The sequence below is a fragment of the Schistocerca gregaria genome, chromosome 5 (assembly GCF_023897955.1).
Source record: "Schistocerca gregaria isolate iqSchGreg1 chromosome 5, iqSchGreg1.2, whole genome shotgun sequence".
Classification (NCBI taxonomy): Eukaryota; Metazoa; Arthropoda; class Insecta; order Orthoptera; family Acrididae; genus Schistocerca; species Schistocerca gregaria.
Window position 1 is genome coordinate 376,382,981 of NC_064924.1, and position 22,451 is coordinate 376,405,431.

General features: G+C 40.5%; 1 protein-coding gene across 1 annotated transcript in view; it reads right to left on the reverse strand.

Annotated features, from left to right (window-relative positions):
- The window catches only part of LOC126273348 (uncharacterized), a 161,997-nt gene extending 154,637 nt beyond the window's left edge, over window positions 1–7,360 (reverse strand). Inside the window, exon 1 of the mRNA XM_049976895.1 lies at window positions 7,007–7,360. Within this exon, the coding sequence (XP_049832852.1) occupies window positions 7,007–7,360 (354 nt within the window). The remainder of the gene's footprint in view (window positions 1–7,006) is intronic.
- Between the last annotated feature and the right edge of the window lie 15,091 nt (window positions 7,361–22,451).

Consider the following 22,451-nt stretch of genomic DNA (forward strand, 5'->3'; position numbering starts at 1 on the left):
TACATTTAGGACAAATTGGCTGGGAGGACTGCAATAGACAAACTACATAACTTTTTCAGAACTAACAGTCCAACGTATCTGACTTGCGGCATTGAGTTCTGAACTTTCAATGCGAAAACAAAATCTGTGGGAGAGCCCTTGAAAAACAAGACAGAGATTACGCAAGTATAATGAAGAAGATATACATGTATTTTTGGAACACAACCTACGACCAGTTTAGAAACAGAAGTGATGACACTTTCTGCAGGACCTGACCATCATTTTGCAGGACAATGCTCAAGCACGTACAGTGCAAGCTGTTACTGATTTATTTGACTGATGGGGCTGCTAAGTGCTATACCACTTACTGCACTCCCCTGACTTAAGGCCTCGGGAGTTCAACTGGATTTCTAAACTGAAGGAAACATTACACGGCATTCGCTCCAGAACTGCTACAAATTCGTTAGGAAATAGACCGCGCCGCTCGAACTGTCAACACAACTGTCACTGCTAAGAATATCCTACGACTTCCACATCGCTGGCAACGGGTTATACACACTGCTAGTGTCTACTTCGAAGGTCAGTAAATTTTGAAACACGTATCTATTTTGTAAGAGCTGTAAATAAATAGATGCCACTATTAAAATTCCAATCCTCGTATATAAGACTTGACGTCCTCCAATAACAGGTCCCATGACAAATTATGCTGAATGCTTTTACTATCTCGACGTAATACCTATGGCTTCATCAAGAACGTTTCCTTTTTTCCCCACTGCTTTTCTTCCAACTACATACACAGTGCAATTGTGGTACTAGCAACTGCAGCACATAATAACAACTGCTTGTCCGCCATCTCGAAATTTGATGAAAAATATGACGATAGTGTAAAACGCCTTTAGAGCTTTGTCAAAGAAGTTTGACGAATATTTGATCACATTTCTTTCTCAAAGAAATATGATAGTGTAATACCGGCCTTAACAATCTTGTGGCTAGCATAGAAGAACGTTGCAGAGCATGCATTGCTGTCCGTGGCGGTCCCACACAATGTTAAGAATCGTTTTCGGTCTTTGTAATGTCCAGGGACCACTATGGATCGCTGTGGCCTCAGTGAAATTACTGTGTTTGAACCAAAGTGTAATTTATTTGTCTCACTGCTAATTTTTTCCTGTTAACTTCTGTACTATAATATAGCGGTTCTTTCTATGTATGCCTCAAGTTTCATTGACGTGTGTTACTTGGAAGTGACGCATCATGCGAAAGTTACTTTCATCCTTAAGTTTCCCACTTCATTGTGCATTGCAATACGAAGCTGAGCCTTCGCTGATAGAGCAACGCGCAGCGCACTGGATTTTTGCGAGACCAGAAGCTGGCCCAGCTGTTGTTGTTGTTGTTGGTGTCTTCAGTCCTGAGACTGGTTTGATGCTGCTCTCCATGCTACTCTATCCTGTGCAAGCTTCTTCATCTCCCAGTACCTACTGCAACCTACATCCTTCTGAATCTGCTTAGTGTATTCATCTCTTGGTCTCCCTCTACGATTTTTACCCTGCACGCTGCCCTCCAATACAAAACTGGTGATCCCTTGATGCCTCAGATCATGTCCTACCAACCGATCCCTTCTTCTGGTCAAGTTTTGCCACAAACTTCTCTTCTCTCCAATCCTATTCAATACTTCCTCGTTAGTTATGTGAACCAGCGAGGTGGCGCAGTAGTTAGCACACTGGACTCAAATTCGGGTGGACTACGATTCAATCCCATCTCCGGCCATCCTGATCTAGGTTTTCCGTGATTTCCCTAAATCGTTTCAGGCAAATGCCGGGATGGTTCCTTTGAAAGGGCACGGCCGATTTCCTTCCCAATCCTTCCCTAACCCGAGCTTGCGCTCCGTCTCTAATGACCTCGTTGTCGACGGGACGTTAAACACTAACCACCCCCACCACCATTAGTTATGTGATCTACCCATCTGATCTTCAGCATTCTTCTGTAGCACCACATTTCGAAAGCTTCTATTCTCTTCTTGTCCAAACTAGTTATCGTCCATGTTTCACTTCCATACATGGCTACACTCCATACAAATACCTTCAGAAACGACTTCCTGACACTTAAATCTATACTCGATGTTAACAAATTTCTCTTCTTCAGAAACGCTTTCCTTGCCATTGTCAGTCTACATTTTATATCCTCTCTACTTCGACCATCATCAGTTATTTTACTCCTTAAATAGCAAAACTCCTTTACTACTGTAAGTGTCTCATTTCCTAATCTAATTCACTCAGCATCACCCGATTTAATTTGACTACATTCCATTATCCTCGTTTTGCTTTTGTTGATGTTCATCTTATATCCTATTTTCAAGATACTGTCTATTCCGTTCAACTGCTCTTCCAAGTCCTTTGCTGTCTTTGACAGTATTACAATGTCATCGGCGAACCTCAAAGTTTTTACTTCTTCTCCATGAATTTTAATATCTACTGGAAATTTTTCTTTTGTTTCCTTTACTGCTTGCTCAATATACAGATTGAATAACATCGGGGAGAGGCTACAACCCTGTCTCACTCCTTTCCCAACCACTGCTTCCCTTTCATGCCCCTCGACTCTTATGACTGCCATCAGGTTTCTGTACAAATTGTAAATACCCTTTCGCTCTCTGTATTTTACCCCTGCCACCTTCAGAATTTGAAAGAGAGTATTCCAGTCAACATTGTCAAAAGCTTTCTCTAAGTCTACAAATGATAGAAACGTAGGTTTGCCTTTCCTTAATCTTTCTTCTAAGATAAGTCGTAAGGTCAGTATTGCCTCACGTGTTCCAAACTGATCTTCCCCGAGGTCGGCTTCTATTAGTTTTTACATTCGTCTGTAAACAATTCGCGTTAGTATTTTGCAGCTGTGACTTATTAAACTGATAGTTCAGTAATTTTCACATCTGTCAACACCTGCTTTCTTTGGGATTGGAATTATTATATTCTTCTTGAAGTCTGAGGGTATTTTCCTGTCTCATACATATTGCTCATCAGATGGTAGAGTTTTGTCAGGACTGGCTCTCCTAAGGCCGTAAGTAGTTCCAATGGAATGTTGTCTACTCCGGGGGCCTTGTTTCGACTCAGGTCTTTCAGTGCTCTGTCAAATTCTTCACGCAGTATCGTATCTCCCATTTCATCTTCATCTACATCCTCTTCCACTTCCATAATATTGTCCTCAAGTACATCGCCCTTGTATAGACACTCTATATCTTCCTTCCACCTTTCTATTTTCCCTTCTTTGCTTAGAACTGGGTTTCCGTCTAAGCTCTTGATGTTCATACAAGTGGTTCTCTTTTCTCCAAAGGCCTCTTTAATTTTCCTGTAGGCAGTATCTATCTTACCCCTAGTGAGATAAGCCTCTACATCCTTACATTTGTCCTCTAGCCATCCCTGCTTAGCCATTTTGCACTTCCTGTCGATCTCATTTTTGAGACGTTTGTATTCCTTTTTGCCTGCTTCATTTACTGCATTTTTATATTTTCGCCTTTCATCAATTAAATTCAATATTTCTTCTGTTACCCAAGGATTTCTACTAGCCTCGTCTTTTTACCTACTTGATCCTCTGATGCCTTCACTACTTCATCCCTCAAAGCTATCCATTCTTCTTCTACTGTGTTTCTTTCCCCCATTCCTGTCGATTTTTCCCTTATGCTCTCCCTGAAACTTTGTACAACCTCTGGTTCTTTCAGTTTATCCAGGTCCCATCTCCTTAAATTCCCAACTTTTTGCAGTTTCTTCAGTTCTAATCTACAGTTCATAACCGATAGATTCTGGTCAAACTCCACATCTGCCCCTGGAAATGTCTTACAATTTAAACCTGGCTCCTAAATCTCTGTCTTACCATTATATAATCTATCTGATACCTTTTAGTATCTCCAGGGTTCTTCCATGTATACAACCTTCTTCCATGATTCTTAAGCCAAGTGTTAGCTATGATTAAGTTGTGCTCTGTGCAAAATTCTACCAGCTGGCTTCCTCTTTCATTTCTTAGCCCCAATCCATATTCACCTACTAAGTTTCCTTCTCTCCCTTTTCCTACACTCAAATTCCAGTCACCCATGACTATTAAATTTTCGTCTCCCTTCACTATCTGAATAATTTCTTTTATTTCATCATACATTTCTTCAATTTCTTCGTCATCTGCAGAGCTAGTTGGCATATAAACTTGTACTACTGTAGTAGGTGTGGGTTTCGTATCTATCTTGGCCACAATAATGCGTTCACTATGCTGTAGTAGCTTACCCGCATTCCCATTTTCCTATTCATTATTAAACCTACTCCCGCATTACCCTTATTTGATTTTGTATTTATAACCCTGTATTTGCCTGACCAGACGTCTTGTTCATCCTGCCACCGAACTTCACTAATTCCCACTATATCTAACTTTAACCTATTCATTTCCCTTTTTTAAATTTTCTAACCTACCTGCCCGATTAAGGGATCTGACATTCCACGCTCCGATCCGTAGAATGCCAGTTTTCTTTCTCCTGATAATGACATCCTCTTGAGTAGTCCCCGCCCGGAGATCCGAATGGGGGACCATTTTACCTTCGGAATATTTTACCCAAGAGGACGCCATCATCATTTAATTATACAGTAAAGCTGCATGCCCTCGGGAAAAATGACGGCCGTAGTTTCCCCTTGCTTTCAACCGTTCGCAGTACCAGCACAGTAAGGCCGTTTTGGTTATTGTTACAAGGCCAGATCAATCAATCCTCCAGACTGTTGCCCTTGCAACTACTGAAAAGGCTGCTGCCCCTCTTCAGGAACCACACGTTTGTCTGGCCTCTCAACAGATACCCCTCCGTTGTGGCTGTACCTACTGTACGGCTACCTGTATCGCTGAGGCACGCAAGCCTCCCCACCAACGGCAAGGTCCACGGTTCATTGGCGAGCGGGGTGGGGGGAGGGGGGGTGGGGAGGGGCGGGGGGGGGGGAGGGGGGATCTGACCCAGACGAGAATCTAAGTGTGGTTTTTAGGCGATTTCCCGTGCTCGTTTAGGCAAACTGCAAGGCTGGTCCACAATTTTCACCACAGAAATTAAGCTAAGCACACAGTAAAAAATACAATCTCATACACAACAAAGTTTACACAATTCACAGACAGATGCGCGCACCACGACTTCCCTCCCTGAGGTAACCCGACTGCAGTGACAGGAAGGACATCCAGGCCCGAGGCAGGATTCGAACCTGCGACCGTAGCGGTCGCGCGGTTCCAGACTGAAGCGCCTAAACCCGCTCGGCCACATCGGCCGGCGTACACCACTGTCCCATCTTTTATCATAGCAGTTATTACTAAAAAGATGTGAGACCCCACACACCGAAGCATGTTTGTGTTAAAGATGTTCTTTTGCAGTTTTTATACTGAAACAGTTAGCAACGAATTCATCTGAAACACAGATGTAATGAAATGATGCGACGAAGTAATTCGTATAAAATACTGAATGTTCCTGGCTAATGGTGAAAGACTCATTCAAATTGCTCGCGCGTTGCAGATGGATAGCCTTCCTTTAATTTCTTGTTTTGAAGCACACAGGCGTTTCTGTTATTGATATGTAGAATAATTAGACACTTTTATATTGAAATGTTGTTATTGATTTCACCTCAAATACGAATTCTTATAACAGTGACAAAATTACAGGGACTGCACTCAGCCCATTTGCAAGGGAAGCTCTACAGTTTAAAAATAACTTTAGTCACCGTCCGTCCAGAACATATTATTTCTAACATACTGCAGGATTCTGGACGCAAGGACACATTAAGGGGAGTAGGACGTCAAACGGGCCGACTTGAAGCAGGAGAGTCACCACAGGACATTTTAATTTCCACTGTCTATTCTTTTACAAACAAATTCATAAAACTTTGTCACTATGATTAGGAAGGATTGAGGACTCACACTCATCGCAGTGAAAGTTCAAAAACGTAGCAAGATACCTTTTTTTACATGTGAAATTTCATCATTTTTCACTTATTACTGGTACTATAGGTGCACTTTTCTTCCTAAGTAAGAGAGATTCTTCGATGAATTTTTCTTGGCATACAAACAGTTGTTACAGGTGGATGAAACTCTAGAATTTTACAAATCTACTAAAAAACTGTTGAAAAATTGAGATAATTAACTATTAAACTTGAGTTTTTTCTAAACATGAAGTTTAAAATGTAACAGTTCATTCATTTTTTCATAAATTAAATAACTTCTAGAGTTTCATACACGTATAACCATGATTTGTATGCTGTGCAAAAGTCATCGAAGAATCTCTCTTACTTAGGAAAAAAAGTGTACCTATAGCAACAAATGCAGCCAGTAGTAAGTGAAAAAATGATGAAGTTTCACATGTAAAAAAAAAGTGTTTTGTTACGTTCTTGAGCTTCCACTGCTATGAGTATGAATCCTGAATCCTTCCTGGTCATGGAGACAAAGTTTTATGAGTTTATTTGTAAAAGTATAGACAGTGGAAATTAAAATGTCCTGTGGTGCCTCTCCTGCTCCAAGTCAGCCCGTTTGATGTCCTACCCCCCCTTAAATAACCTAAAATGAAACTATCACGTTCCAACCCAACCTAGACATCATGTTACACTATAGCTCAGTCTTATCTCCACAACCTAAATTTCAGATTCACATGCACTAGATTCCCAAACTCACAATAAGTCACCCTCCAACGTGACCTAGACTTCGGGCTATGCTACACATCATTCTGTTATCACAACCTAGCTTTGAGGCGAAATCATAAATAACATTTCAACACAGACTGCAAAAGTGTTGTATATATCCATAAAAGAAACTCCTGTACACAGAAAAAGCAGACGGTGAAGGAAGAGTTGTCTACACAACATAAATAATTAGTAGAGTAGTAGCGTAGTGACATATCTGGTGAACAGCTGGTCAATGGCTTCTACATTCCGCTCTCCCTTTGGCTTCCTCCAACGTAATGCCAACATCTGCTGTACACCTCGAACAGGCGAATTAGCGTATTCAGCCTTAATATACTTTCAGTTAACGTTGCTGTTACCTCTCCGCCGGCTTCCAGTGGTTCCTCTTCAGCGCTGACAGCAGACGGCCAACGTTGAGAAAGATAAGCTGACGCCGATCTGTCATTTACCGCTTCTCGTGGGGTTCTTTCGACCCTGAACCTCCACTCCCCAAGGTATGGGTGATAGGAGGAGTACTTATGGTTATTCCCGGAAGACTTCTCATCAAAACGTCCCTCTTGCATCTCCATCTGCTGGCGGCCGTCACCGGCCCTCTGGTTTTGTGGCTGCAGCTCGCGATTACCTTCGAAAAATCGCATACGTGACGGAGTCCCTGAGTTTAACAGCGAACTGTAGCTTTCGCTGCGCTTGTGTCGAGCTGCCGCTGCCGCCATTGGGACAAACGGTTGCATCAGATTGACTCTCCAGGGACTGTCATCTTCAACTTCATTTTCTGACTTCATCAACACTGGGCGGGCGCAAACCCCGTGCCCTATGATCGAGGACAAAACTGTCGCCACCAGCACCATAGTCAACAACATATTTTTTTCTCTAAATAGTTGTTCCAAAAACGCATACAATAAAAACTGTTACACCAAAGGAACACTGAGTTAAGTAAACAATGCAGTTCCCCTTAGGTATCAGGAGGGGAGTATGATGTCATCAACGCCATATTATTTACTTGATGTTCAAGTGTTTCGTATTTAACGCATTTCTCGATAAGCCGCCTAAGATTGTCTGTGATGGTGGCGCTGCTATGTCAACTGGATCATCTGTAGCGCATGCGCCTTGAGTTTCACAGTACATATTTGTATTGTGTATAACGTCCAAGATAATACGTCGTACGATAAAATGTAAAACATACTCGAAATTTCGGAGTACATTCTCTGGTTCGCACGAATAAAGCAAGTCGGAGAGAATTTTCTCAGCATGAGTAAAAGGGTGGCGGAAGTTGCTGAAAACAAAGAACATTCTCAGATTTCGTATGAATAAAACTAGAGGAGCTTTTCACAAGCTTAAAACATTCTCCGTTTTTTGAAATGAGCTCTGTAGCATACTTCGAAATGTGTAAGTTCTGTTGAGGTTAAGTTTTACCAACTTCTTGGCGGTAATAGCAAAACATGTTGCTTGGAAGGCAATTCGCCGCCTGAAGCAACACTGAGGAAACTATAGAAGTTTTGTACGGGTTTAACAATGAAAACATTATTTGTTTAGCGAACTTACTTCCCGAAAATCATTAAATAAGAGGGGCCGAACTTTTCAAGCGAAGTGAAAATCAAGAATGTTGCTGTTTAGCAGACTCAAAATTTCAGACTGATGTACGAGGAGACTTAGGTATACATAAAACAATGGTGTCACTGGCATTTCCAAATGTTCATCATCACGCTTTTTCACAGCACAGCATAAATCTTATATTTCGTTATGTTATAAATAAGTAGGTGGATCAGAAAAGTTAATAACAGGTTTATTACAAACCTAGTGAGCTATTTCTCATAACGAACCGCACAGGCGCCCGCTCACGTACTTGACTCACGAGCAGACCATTTTGCATCATATTTAACCAAAATTATCTCGTGTTAAGAAACTCTGTTAGGAAACTCTGCCACCGTTCTAGTTTGGAGTAGATGAATATGTCAGGTAATTTTAATATTTCGTTCGCATAATATGTTCAACTAACTTCAACAACAAAAAAGTTTCCCACATGTCGAAAATTCGGTAACATTGCAGAAAATGCATTTTCGTAAACCCTCCGCCACACACCGTCAGGTGGCTTGCGGAGTATGGATGCAGAGGTCGCTAATCATCTTAATAATTTGCTGCCGCACGTAAAAGTAAAATCGAAACGTAGTGCAACTCTTCCAGAACACACTGATGCTCGTACCATATTTGTACACTGAATAGTTTGCTGTGTGAGCGAGACGAATGAAAAGTAACACTACGCGTGCGTTCTATAAGGGCACGGCAAACGACACACACTGATAATAATTAACCGTCTCAAGGAGGGGAGGTAGTGAGAAGGAACTCCCTCGGCAGAGAATGTGCTTGGAATTTTTTATTCATACCAAACTGAGAACTTTCTCAGAGAACGTCCTTTTCTCCAGAGAATATTCTCCTTTTTATTCTTATGACTCCTATAACCAGGTATACACATTTCACAACACTTCCTGCAAACGTGACTTCATTTTGAAGTTGTACAATATCGACGACCACAAACTGTTATCGACTTTCGTTAGCGTTCGATACGGGCTTCTCTCATGACTTCGTGCACGCCTATCGGAGATTTATAAAAACACGTGATTCTCGGACTGATTTATTATAAGTATCGCTATAATTAAACATCATGTAGTCAACAATTTACAAATGAAGCATGAACCGCTTGTATTATAATTTGCAGTATGCTGTTTCAAGGTAACGGAGCACTGACAATCTATCACAAACACGTCTACATTATCATTAAGTGACTGTTAATAACGCATCAACGATATAAGCCTTCAAGAGATACTAAGATAGTCAAGACAGTAGACACACATCATGTGACTAAATGCTAATCAACCAGCAGCCGTAGCTCACTGAGCAGACTGCTGGGACATCAAACCAATATCTATTATAGAGCTATGGTTTGAATCCTCGTCAGGTTCTTTTAACAATTTTTTAAAGGCTGACACCAAACTGCTGTTTTTCAAAGGAAATTTCGAGTTTATGTAGAAGTGTAGCTTAGTTCCTATATTTCACATAGTCAGAACATAATTCTATTTCTTCTAAAATGACACGAATTAAATAATAACGTACCTTTAATAAAAGAAGGTTTGGGTTTCAAGAGGAAATATCAGTTTTTAACCAAATTTAAAGAAAAAGAATTTGCTTACTTAAGAAAACCTGAATACAGCTGATGGAATCTACCCGATGAAGACATAATCTGACGAGTGCAAGGATGGCCTGTAAGGGTGGATGGAGGCATGGAAAAAAAGTGTATAATGTGGTTTCTGGAGTTGTAAGATGTAGGTTCACATCCTTCCACATACAATTTGTTTTTACATGTTAGCGTTAGCGTTGTTAGCAAATTTTGAGACTTTCTTATGAAAGTAATACAATGTAATATAAGTAGTCACTGTGAAGAAACTTCTAAACAAACAAAGATTACTGCATAGCAGGTGTAAAACAAGGCATAGGACTATAGATAGAGAGATGCTGAATGAAACACGTTTGGCTGTCAAGAGTGCGGTGCATCATGTCTTCGGTGACTACCGTAGCAAAATATTGTCAAATGAAATTTCACAAAATCTAAAGAAATTCTGACGGTTAGTGGCACGAAAATTAGTGACCAGTCCCTAGCGAGTGAGAAATGAACTGAAATTGCGGGTAGAAAAGCAAAAGCTGAAATGCTTAACTCCGTTTTCAAACGTTTCTTTACAAAGAAAAACCCATGAGAATTGCCCGGTTTAATCATCGTACCACTGAAAAGGCGAATGAAATAAGTATTAGTGTCAGTGGCGTCGAGAAACAGCTGACATCGTTAAAACTGAACAAAGCTCCAGGCTCTGATGGAGTCCCTTTTAGATTCTATACTGAATTTGTGGCTGAGATAGCCCCCTCTTCTCATTATAATCTATCATAGATCCCTTGAACAAAGGAGCCGGCCGCTGTGGAAAAGCGGTTCTAGGCGCTTCAGTTCGGAACCGTGCGACCGATACGGTCGCAGGTTCGAATCCTGCCTCGGGCATGGATGTGTGTGATGTCCTTAGGTTAGTTAGGTTCAAGCAGTCCTAAGTTCTAGGGGACTGATGACCTCATAGTGCTCAGAGACATTTGAGCCACCTGCATATTGAACGTGCCATATCCTTATCAAATATATTTGGCTCTTTATTTCCGAATGTATAACGACTACCGAGTGTGTGGAAGGAACGTAAGAGGACAACTTAAATTTCTGCGAGTGAACTGAGAAGCAATGACATTCATATTTATCCTCGTTATAAAATCGATAGCCGATCATGCGGTCGTCGACATTGCGAGTGACGTCAAAATAACGTCATATTTGCAGGAAGTGTTGTGAGCCGAGCGTTACCCGTAATAACACATCAAGGAATAAACAGCTCGCATTTACACTGAACAGCCAAAGAAACTGGTACATCTGTCTAATATCGTGTGGGGCCCCGGCGAGGAAGCAGAAGTGCCGCAGCACGGCGTGGCACGCACTCGACTAAGGTCTGAAGTAATGTTGGAGGGAACTCACACGATGAATCCTGCAGGCCAGTCCATAAATGCGTAAGAGTACGAGGGTATGGAGATCTCTTCGGAACGACACGTTGCAAGGCATCCCAGATATGCTCAATAACGTTTGGTGCCCAGCGGAAGTGATTAAACACAGAAGAGTTTTCCTGGAGCCACTCTGTAACAATTCTGGACGTAAGAGGTGTCGCATTGTCTTTCTGGAATTGGCCAAGTCTGTCGGAATGCAAAATGGACATGAAAGGATGCAGCTGATCAGACAGGATGCTTACACACGTGTCTCTTTTCAGAGGGGTATCTAGATGTATCACGGGTCCCATATCACTCCAACTAAACATGTCTCACACCATTACAGAGCCTCCACCAGTTTCAACAGTCCTCTGCTGACATGCAGGGTCTATGGATTCATGAGTTGTCTCCATACCCGTACACGTCCATCCGCTCGATACAATTTGAAACTAGAGTCGTCCAACTAGGCAACATGTTTCCAGTCATCAACAGTCCATTGTCAGTGTTGACAAGCCCAGGTGAGATGTAAAACTTTATGTTCTGCAGTCATCAAGTGGAACTCCAGCTCTGAAAGCCCATATTGATGATGTTTTGTTGAATGGTCCGAACGCTCACATTTGATGATTGCCCAGCATTGAAATGTGCAGCAATTTGTGGAATGGTAGCACTTCTGTCACACTGAACGATTCTCTGCTGTCTTCGTTTACCCCGTCTTTGCAGGATCTTTTTCCGGCCGCAGCGATGTCGCAGATTTGATGCTTACCAGATTCCTGATATTCACGGTACACTTGTGAAATGGTCGTATTGGGGGGAAATCCCCACTTTATCGCTACCTCGGAAATCCTGTGTCCCATCGCTCATACGCCGACTGTAACAGCACGTTCTGCTGCTATTGTACCAGCTGTAACCGATCTAACAACTGCGCCGGACACTTGTGGTCTTATGGAGGTGTTGCTGACCGTAGCACTGTATTCTGCCTGTTTACATGTCTCTGTATTTGAGTATGCATGCCTATACTAGCTTCTTTGGCGCTTCAGCGTATATCAGATAGTATAATTCGACAAACGTGTGGTTCCTGAAGAGGGGCAGTAGCCTTTTCAGTAGTTTCATGGGCAATAGTCTGGATGTGACTCTTCAAGCTTTCCCGGCGAGGTTCAACCACCTGATGCTGTCGGACAGTTGCTCCGAAGAAATATTGTGGGATTTGCACAACGTCATCCGGCGGCACACCCGTGAAGACTATTTACAATAGTCTGGATCATTGACTGATCTGGCCTTGTAACACTAACCAAAATGGCCTTGCTGTTGTGGTACTGCGAACGATTGAAAGCAAGGGGAAACTACAGCCGTCATTTTTCCCAAGAGCATGCAACTTTACTGTATGATTAAATGATGATGGCGTCCTCTTGGGTAAAGTATTCCGGAGGTAAAATAGTCCCCCATTCGGATCTCCGGGCGGGGACTACTCAAGAGGACGTCGTTATCACGAAAAACAAAACTGGTGTTCTACAGATCGGAGTGTGGAGTGTCAGATCCCTTAATCGAGCAGGTAGGTTAGAAAATTTAAAAAGGAAAATGGATAGGTTAAAATTAGATATAGTGGGAATTAGTGAAGTTCGATGGCAGGAGGAACAAGACTTTCGGTCAGGTGAGTACAGGGTTAAAAATACAAAATCAAATAGAAGTAATGCAGGAGTAGCTTTACTAATGAATAGGAATGCGGGTAAGCTACTACAAACAGCATAGTGAACGCATTATTGTGGCCAAGATAAGCACGAATCCCACGCCTACTACAGTAGTACAAGTTTATATGCCAACTAGCTCTGCAGATGATAGAGAAATTGATGAAATGTATGATGAGATAAAAGAAATTATTCAGGTAGTGAAGGGAGACGAAAATTTAATATCATGGGAGATTGCAATTCGACAGTAGGAAGAGAAGTAAACTTAGTAGGTGAATATGGATTGGGGCTAAGAAATGAAAGAGGAAGCCGCCTAGTAGAATTTTGCACAGGACATAACTTAATCATAGCTTGGTTCAAGAATCATGAAAGAAGGTTGTATACATGGAAGAACCCTGGAGATACTAGAAGGTTTCAGATAGATTATGTGATGGTAAGACAGAGATTTAGGAACCAGGTTTTAAATTGTAAGACATTTCCAGGGCCAGATGTGGAGTCTGATCGCAATCTACTGGTTATGAACTGTAGATTAAAACTGAAGAAACTGCAAAAAGGTGAGAATTTAAGGAGATGGGACCTGGATAAACTGAAAGAACCAGAGGTTGTACAGAGTTTCAGGGAGAGCATAAGGGAACAATTGACAGGAATGGTGGAAAGAAATATAGTAGAAGAAGAATGGATAGCTTTGAGGGATGAAGTAGTGAAGGCAGCAGACGATCAAGTAGGTAAAGAGACGAGGGCTAGTAGAAATCCTTGGGTAACACAAGAGATACTGAATTTAATTGATGAAAGGAGAAAATACAAAAATGCAGTAAATGAAGCAGGCGAAAAGGAATACAAACGTCTCAAAAATGAGATCGACAGGAAGTGCAAAATGGCTAAGCAGGCATGGCTAGAGGACAAATGTAAGGATGTACAGGCTTATCTAACGAGGGGTAAGATAGATACTGCCAACAGGAAAATTAAAGAGATCTTTGGAGAAAAGAGAACCACTTCTATCAATATCAAGAGCTCAGATGGAAACCCAGTTCTAAGCAAAGAAGGGAAAGCAGAAAGGTGGAAGGAGTATGTAGAGGGTCTGTACAGGGGCAATGTTCTTGGCGACAATATTATGGAAATAGAAGAGGAAGTAGACGAAAATGAAACAGGAGATATGATACTGCGTGAAGAATTCGACAGAGCACTGAAATACCTAATTCGAAACAAGACCCCGGGAGTAGGCAACAATTCATTAGAACTACTTATAGCCTTGGGAGAGCCAATCCTCTCAAAACTCTACCATCTGGTGAGCAAGATGTATGAAACAGCGCAATTCCCTCAGACTTCAAGAAGAATAAAGTAATTCCAATCACAAAGAAAGCAGGTGTTGACAGATGTGAAAATTACCGAACCATCAGTTTAATATGTAACAGCTGCGAAATACTAACACGAATTCCTTACAGACGAACGGGAAATACTGGTAGAAGCCGACCTCGGAGAAGATCAGTTTGGATTCCATAGAAATGTTGGAACACGTAAGGCAATACTGACCCTACGACTTATCTCAGAAGAAAGATTAAGAAAAGGCAAACCTACGTTTCTAGCATTTCTAGAGTTAGAGAAAGCCTTTGACAATGTTGACTGGAATACTCTCTTTCAAATTCTGAAGGTGGCAGGGGTAAAATACAGGGAACGAAAGGCTATTTACACTTTGTACAGAAACCAGATGGCAGTTATAAGAGTTAAGAGGTATGAAAGGGAAGCAGTGGTTGGGAAGGGAGTGAGACAGGGTTGTAGCCTCTCCCCGATGCAGTTAAATTTGTATATTGGGCAAGCAGTAAAGGAAACAAAAGAACAATTTGGAGTAGGTATTAAAATCCATGACAAAGAAATAAAAACTTTGAGGTTCGCTGGTGACATTGTAATTATGTCAGATGCAGCAAAGGACTTGGAAGGACTGTTGAACGGAATGGACAGTATCTTGAAAGGAGGGTATAAGATGAACATCAACAAAAGCAAAACGAGGATAATGGAATGTAGTCGAATTAAGTCGGGTGATGCTGAGGGAATTAGATTACGAAATGAGACACTTAAAGTAGTAAAGGAGTTTTGCTATTTGGGGAACAAAATAACTGATGATGGTCGAAGTAGAGAGGATATAAAATGTTTACTGGCAATGGCAAGGAAAGCGTTTCTGAAGAAGAGAAATTTGTTAACATCGAGTTTTGATTTAAGTGTCAGGAAGTCGTTTATGAAAGTATTTTTATGGAGTGTAGCCATGTATGGAAGTGAAACATGGAATAGTTTAGACAAGAAGAGAATCATAGCTTTCGAAATGTGGTGCTACAGAATAATGCTGAAGATTTGATGGGTAGATCACATGACTAATGAGGAGGTATTGAATAGAATTTGGGAGAAGAGGAGTTTGTGGCACAACTTGACTAGAAAAAGGGATTGGTGGTAGGACATGTTCTGAGGCATCACGTGATCACCAATTTAGTACTGGTGGGCAGTGTGGAGGGTAAAAATCGTAGAGGGAGACCAATAGATGAATACAGTAAGCAGATTCAGAAGGTTGTAGGCTGCAGTGGATGCTGGGAGATGAAGAAACGTGTACAGGATAGAGTAGTATGGAGAGGTGCATGAAACCAGTCTCAGTACTGAAGACCACAATATCAACAACAATTCGACACTGAGAGTGATTTCAGAGCTAAACTTTGTACCAATGTAACACATATTACAGTTGATTACTGGATCGATTGTTGCAAACAGTCAACCATGAAACATTCTATCTAAAGTATAGATCTCAATAACTTTTTGAACTTCTTTGACTTTCAACAGTTAAGAGTGATTTCAGTTAAGTTGTCTTTTTAAATCTTTTAATCACAATAAATGTTTTGGAGACCATTGGGAGGTGTTTTTCCTTTTAAAAATTAAAACAATATTTATTGAAAATTTTATATGAACAATTGTATTACATCTGTTTGCCAATAAAAATCTCTTTATTTCACTTCACAAATTATTCTTGAGATTTTTTAATATTTAGTATCCATCAAAAGCATGTCACAGAAACTTTCTAGCAGTACAATGTTCTTTAATATTGTGATGGTATGCATAATGATTAATAAAGTTGTTCATGTAAATATGTGTAAAAATTGATTGGCGACTCCATGGACTGTTCTGTGCACCACTACCAGATAATGGATATAATTGGAAGGAGAAACAGCCTTGGTCGTATCTTTTTGTTTTATTTTCCACAAAAACGATTTTCGGTCACTTAGTGACCATCCTCACTGCTAGAAGTTTGAAATTTCACATAACGATCAGAGAGTATAAAGCAGAAAATCACAACTACACCTGTGTATGAACATAACAGTTGGTAGGAACATACCTGTAAGATACAACTAAAATTGTTAGGCACTGGTATTAGCAAGCTTAGAGCAATCACATAAACTGAGGCCACTGTTAACATGCACATGTTCAGCAGACCTCGGTGTGCCAGGGCTTCGAACGCCCTCTTGTGACATGTGTCACGTGAAAACTTAATATTACTGGTTTTGCGAGATATTAACACAAAATAACTCTTGTGCATTTGTGAATCATGAAGTGATTCAAATTTAAAATGTATGTAAAACACATAGCAGACAAAGGGGGAGGAAACATCTAAAATGCATTGGCGTACTGTTTTTTAAAAACAAATTTACAAAACATAAAACAGACCAATAATAAGTTGTCAGAGTGCAGGACAGGTAAAAGAGAAAAAGATAACGAAAAAGAATAATATATGAATAACGTATAATGAGGTATAACACAGGTTTTTAAAAAACGTAATACCCACCCTCTTACGTGGGAAGTTAGAAGTACAACGTTCGTGATTTACATAAAATGTTACGTTAAGACTAAGGAGTCAAATATATAAAAGAAATAGTAATAGTACGAAACTGCCATTACGTAATAATTAAAATGCCGTGAAACATTATGTTCATTACAAAAAAGTTAGTAGGTGTGGATAAACAATTTTGTTATCATATTTAACCAACATGATGTACATCCTGTTTGTCCCTTTGGACAAGCTAGCATTATTATAACAGTGGTTATAAGATGGAAGTTTCATGTGTTGAGGTAGGTACACTGAGTAAAAGTATGAAAAATAAAGGGAAAACGTTAGGCTCACTAGAGAACAAAGCTAAGCTCGAAATAAAAGCTGTAGATGAACAACTTAAAGCATGTAAAGTCGAAGTTTGCACAATTCTTGCTCAGTCACTGAATAAACTTCAGGAACTTATTTTAGCTAGTGGAATGTAACACTAATGAAAATGTTCGGAATTTCGAATGGTGACTAAGAAAGAGATGGACAACAAAGTGTAAGATGTTAAAGCAGCTGTTTGTAGAAGAAAGAGATCATTGGAGGCTTCCAGTGTAGGGTACTTATTGAACCAAACGTTTCAGAGGTAGAAAAAGTTGAAAGCCATTACTCCTAAATTATCCAAGAAAACAGAGATTTTAGAAAACTCTCGTCCAGGAACCAAAATTTTTCCATTTAGAAGGGCATGAGACAGGAGACATACGAAATTGGGTGAGCACAGTTGATGTAGGACGTAACTCTTCGAAAAATTCTTAGAAAAAGTTTCAGAAAACTATTGGCCACAGAGTAGGGAGTTGGAACTGTACAGTGAATTTTTAGATTCACCTTCATACAGATCTGGCAATAACAGAACGATGAAAATATATTGTTCTTATCTGTATTTGAGGTGTTTTCAATAAGTAATGCAACAAAATTTTTCCGGCCCAATTTCGGTAGACGAAATGCGGAGTTAGTTATAGGACATCGTGGAATATTCCTGCTCCAGGCCCTATAGTTTCGTTAACTTCGGATATGTGATGGTGCTATACGTAGCCTTCAAAATGGCGTTTGTAATGGAGGTGCATTGCAAGCAGAGAGCTGTCATTTATTTTCTTTTGGAGGAAAACCATAGCATCGCAGATTTCATAGGCACCTGCATAGTGTCTATGGAAACCTGTAAGTGAACAAAAGCACGATGAGTCGTTGGGTGAGGTGTGTGTCATCATCGCAACAAAGTAGTGCAAACCTTTCCGACCTCCCTTCTGCCAGCTGACCACACTCAGATGTGAATCCTACAATGTTGAAACGTGCAGACATTGTCATTCGAGGTGACTGACTGATGACAATCAGAAATCTCACTGCACATCTCTGTTGAACAGTGAAGCACTCTGACACACTCGTCCACCAGTTGGGATACTCAAATATGTGTGCATGCTAGTTTCCTCGCCACCTAACAGAAGACCATAAAGAGCAATGAAGGACCATCTGCAAGGAATTTCTTGAGCATTATGAGGCTGATGGTGATAATTTTTTGTCGAACATCGTTACTGGCCATGAAACATGGGTTCATCACATCAAACAGGAAACAAACTGACAATCCATGGAGTGGAGCACCACTACCTTCTCCTATGAAGAAAACGTTCAGAGCCACACTTTCAGCTGCAAAGTCATGGAGGGGTTATTCTGTTTCATGTCCTCTCTCATGGCGCAACAATCAGCTCGGAAGTGTACTACGCAACCGTCAGGAAATTGAAGAAACGACTTCAGTGTGTTTGTCGGCACAAAAATGCAAACAGATTTCTGCTTCTGCGTGACAAGGCAATGCCTCACAAAGTAGAGCAGCCGAGAGGAGTTCACAAAACTTTATTCGATTATTTTTTGTCATCTATCCTATAGCCACGATATCGAACCTTCCGACTTCCATCTGTTTGGCCCAATGAAGGAAGCACTCTGCAGTAAGCATATCGTAGATGAAGGGGAGGTCAGTGATGTAGCAAGACGTTGATTCCGGTGCTGACCGGTCGAGGGGTACCATGTGGGCATACAAGCACTCCCAGTAATGGAGCATAAGACCGTCGTCCTGAACGGAGATTGTGTCGAAAAATAGGGTTTTGCAGCCAGAAGAGTGGGGAATAATATGGTGTATTGGAATCCTGAATAAAACCAATCTACTTTCAGAAAAAAATGAGTTGTGTTACTTATTGAACGTCCCTCGTCGAAAATTACAGCATTTTAACATCCCAGTCTGTGATTATCATTTTTTAATGACTATGCATACAAAATTACCATGGCGTGTAATGATGGGGATTATAATCTGGAAATATTTTTGAAGAAAATTGGGGAAGCAGACAGCTGGGATCAAGGTAACAGTAGAAATTTTCTTGGTAATCTTGGATGACATATTAAAAGGAATCTCATAAAGAATATGGTGTATAGATGACAGGAACAGATGGAGGGAGAAGAGGAAGAAGAGATATCAGGCCATGGAGGGGACAAATAGACAGTTTCAAGGTGCCTGTGATGAGGAAAACACCAACCCACAACTGTCAGAAGACTAACTGGAGTGGATTGTGAACACCATCTGAAATGATTGAGTGCAGTGAAGAACAAAGAAGTTTTAGTATGAAGATAGTAAATCTCCAAAAAAAGAAAGACAAAAATATAAAAATAAACACATTCTGCTCTGTTGGCAGAGGTTACTAATTTAATGAAACGGATAATCTACAAAAGAAAATTAAAAGGGAGAACAGATTAGTCTATGGCTTAGAAGTAGGTAAAATGTAATGGATTACAATCTAGATTAAATAAAAATTGAATATGACGTAAATGTTATTAATATTCCCTTGTATGTATTTCGTTGCACGTATAAGGAGTGTGCCAAAGAGATGAATAGCTTAGAAGATATCACACACACACACACATACACACACACACACACACACACAGAATCAAGTGAGTTTGGGGGAGAACAGAAAAATTATACAGAAGAGAAATGTGAGGAGGACAATCAAGTAGGAAGTTGTTTTGACACTGGCGAAGAGAATTAAAGACGGAATACAGTCAATACAGAAAGCTTCAACCTAATATGATGAGCAGAAAAATGTGATCAATGTACTCTGGGCTACAAAGTGAGCAGATCCATTGCGAGTAAAAGATTGTCAGTGCATAGAATCTGTGAAGAAGTAGGAAAGGAGAGATGAATAAAAAAAGAACAAGTTAAAGATAAGTTTTAGAGAAGTCTAAATACCACTGTGAAAAATGTCCAACATCCCCACGGACTGTGTTCAATGGCACCAGGGTATAATATGTACATACTGGGGGATTTTAATGTTAATGAATCATTTGTCATGATTATCAGCAATCAGATGGCGCTCATGAGGCCTGGCTCTGCGCCCTCTGTTTTGATTCTGCGGCCGATTTAGAGGTGAACAGGTCAGCCATTTGAATGGGGTGGCATTGGATTGCAGGTCTACAGGAAGCTGGGCAGACATATCGACAGATTGCTGCACAGTGTGTTGGGCACAGTGTATTGGTGGTGCGCCGCTGCTTTCAGCAGTGGCCTGTGGAACATTCCCATGCCTGCAGACCAGGTTCAGGACGTCCACATAGTGCAAACGCATGTCAAGCTCGACACATTACGTGAGCAGCAGTGGCCAATGAAACATCATCCAAGGACAAAATCTCGACGCCAGTTGCACTTGCAGTGTCATCAGGGACCAATAGGAATCATCTCATAGCAGCAGGATTACGATCACTTGTGCCTCTGGACAGCCTATGACTGACACCATCACACCAGAAAGCAAATGTGCTCTTTTATCGTGAATGAGTTGAAGAGTCGAATGGTGCTCTATTGGCTTCAGTGATGAGAGCCAGTTCTGTCTGCATGTGAGTGATTGATGTACATGTACATGTCATAGATCTGGTGAGCTGCCTATTTCAGAGTGCATTTGCCCATGCTACATAGGTCACATCCCAGACATTCATAGCGTTGGCCGCCATCAGTTACAACTAGTAGTCACATTTGGTGTTTCTGCAGGAGAAAGTAACCAGCCTGCTACATTGAACAAATATCATCTCCATGATGTTGTCATTCTTTCTACAGGAAGGTGAAATGGTTTTTCAACAGGACAATACATGTCCACATCTACAACTGGTTCAAAACAACACACTCTTCATAGTGCAGAACTGCTCTGGGCAGCAAGATTACATGTTCTCTCACCAATTGTACATGTATGGGTCATGATAAGGTGGGAACTTACTGATTCTCGTGGACTTGCAAGAAATGTTGCTGAACTGCAAAATAAAGGCGCAAGATACTTGAGATAATCTAATGCATGATACTTTTCAGCACCTATATGATTATTTCGTTTGAGAATACACGTCTGCATTGCCACCAGATGAGGATACACTGTGTTCTGATGCAACTGTATGGGCATCCTTTACTGTGATTTGTTTCATTAGGACTCCATTTGTTATCATATATTCCTATAATCATGAACTACCTGTCACTTCATTTGAAAATAGAATGATTTCATCCTTACGTTTTTTTTCTGGCAGTGTAGTTTAATGAAATCTGGTTAGGTAGCAGAGGTAACTGATCAGGATTTATTTTTGGAAGAAGAATTGTGTCAGAAGGATCAATGTATAATAATAACTAACACTGATGCTTTAAAGTAAAGGGTTTTGTTGGACACTGGAAATGAGTTCACAACATTACCAGAAACATTATAGGTATATTTAAAGAAAAGTAAGAAAATCATAGAGATGCCTGTATCTCAAGTAATTGTGGTCCATGCCAATATAAAACTGAGCAAAATGATAAAAAGACAAGTTCACTTGGCATTCGAGACTGAGATATGTAGCAGAGTATGAACTTTTAATCACACCTGACTTATGTTAAAATATAATTTTAAAGATGGACTTTATGAATAAATGTAATATAAAAATTAGTTGTCAGAAGGGGATGACCACATTTCTATGGAATGGGGCTGAAGTACCATCAGGGTAATGAGTGAGGATAATGGGATAGGACATATAATGGTAATTATGATACCACTGGTTTATGTATAAGAATGTTCTGGAAACTGTACAGATCCAAATGTTGAAAAGAAGGAACTGTTAATGAGGAAGTACATGAAATTTAAGGTACTAGTGAAAGTTAAAGAGCAGAGTTGTATAATATATTGCTTTTGATAATGACAAAGTATTTTTTGACGAATAAGGGGAGTGAAAAATTTGGCTTATTGACTGAACGCAAACCAGTATACTCCAATTTTGTTAGACCACACTCAATACCTTTGGCTAGAAGGACGGCTGTGGTCCAAAGTTGGTTCACACAGAAGAGTGAGATATTGCTAAAAGGAACAACAGGAAATACAACCCCTTAGTAGTTGTGGGTAAGATGGATGGAGGATAATGGATAGTAATAGATGCTAGGAAGTTGAACACTATAGTGCAGAGGGATGTGGTAAACCAGAAAGCGTAGAAGCTCTGATACCAGAGTTTGATAGTGAAAATTTATGACAACTCTTAGCCTAGGATCAGGTTACTGGAAAATATCATTGCCTTATGAGCCATTAAACTTGGTTGGTTGATTGATTTGGTGTAAGGGACAGACAGCAAGATCATCACTCCCATCAGATTAGGAAAGTATGGCCCAGGAAGTCGGTCCTTCCCTTTCAAAGGAGTTATTTCAGCATTTGCCTGAAGCGATTTAGGGAAATCATGGTAAACCTAAATCAGGAT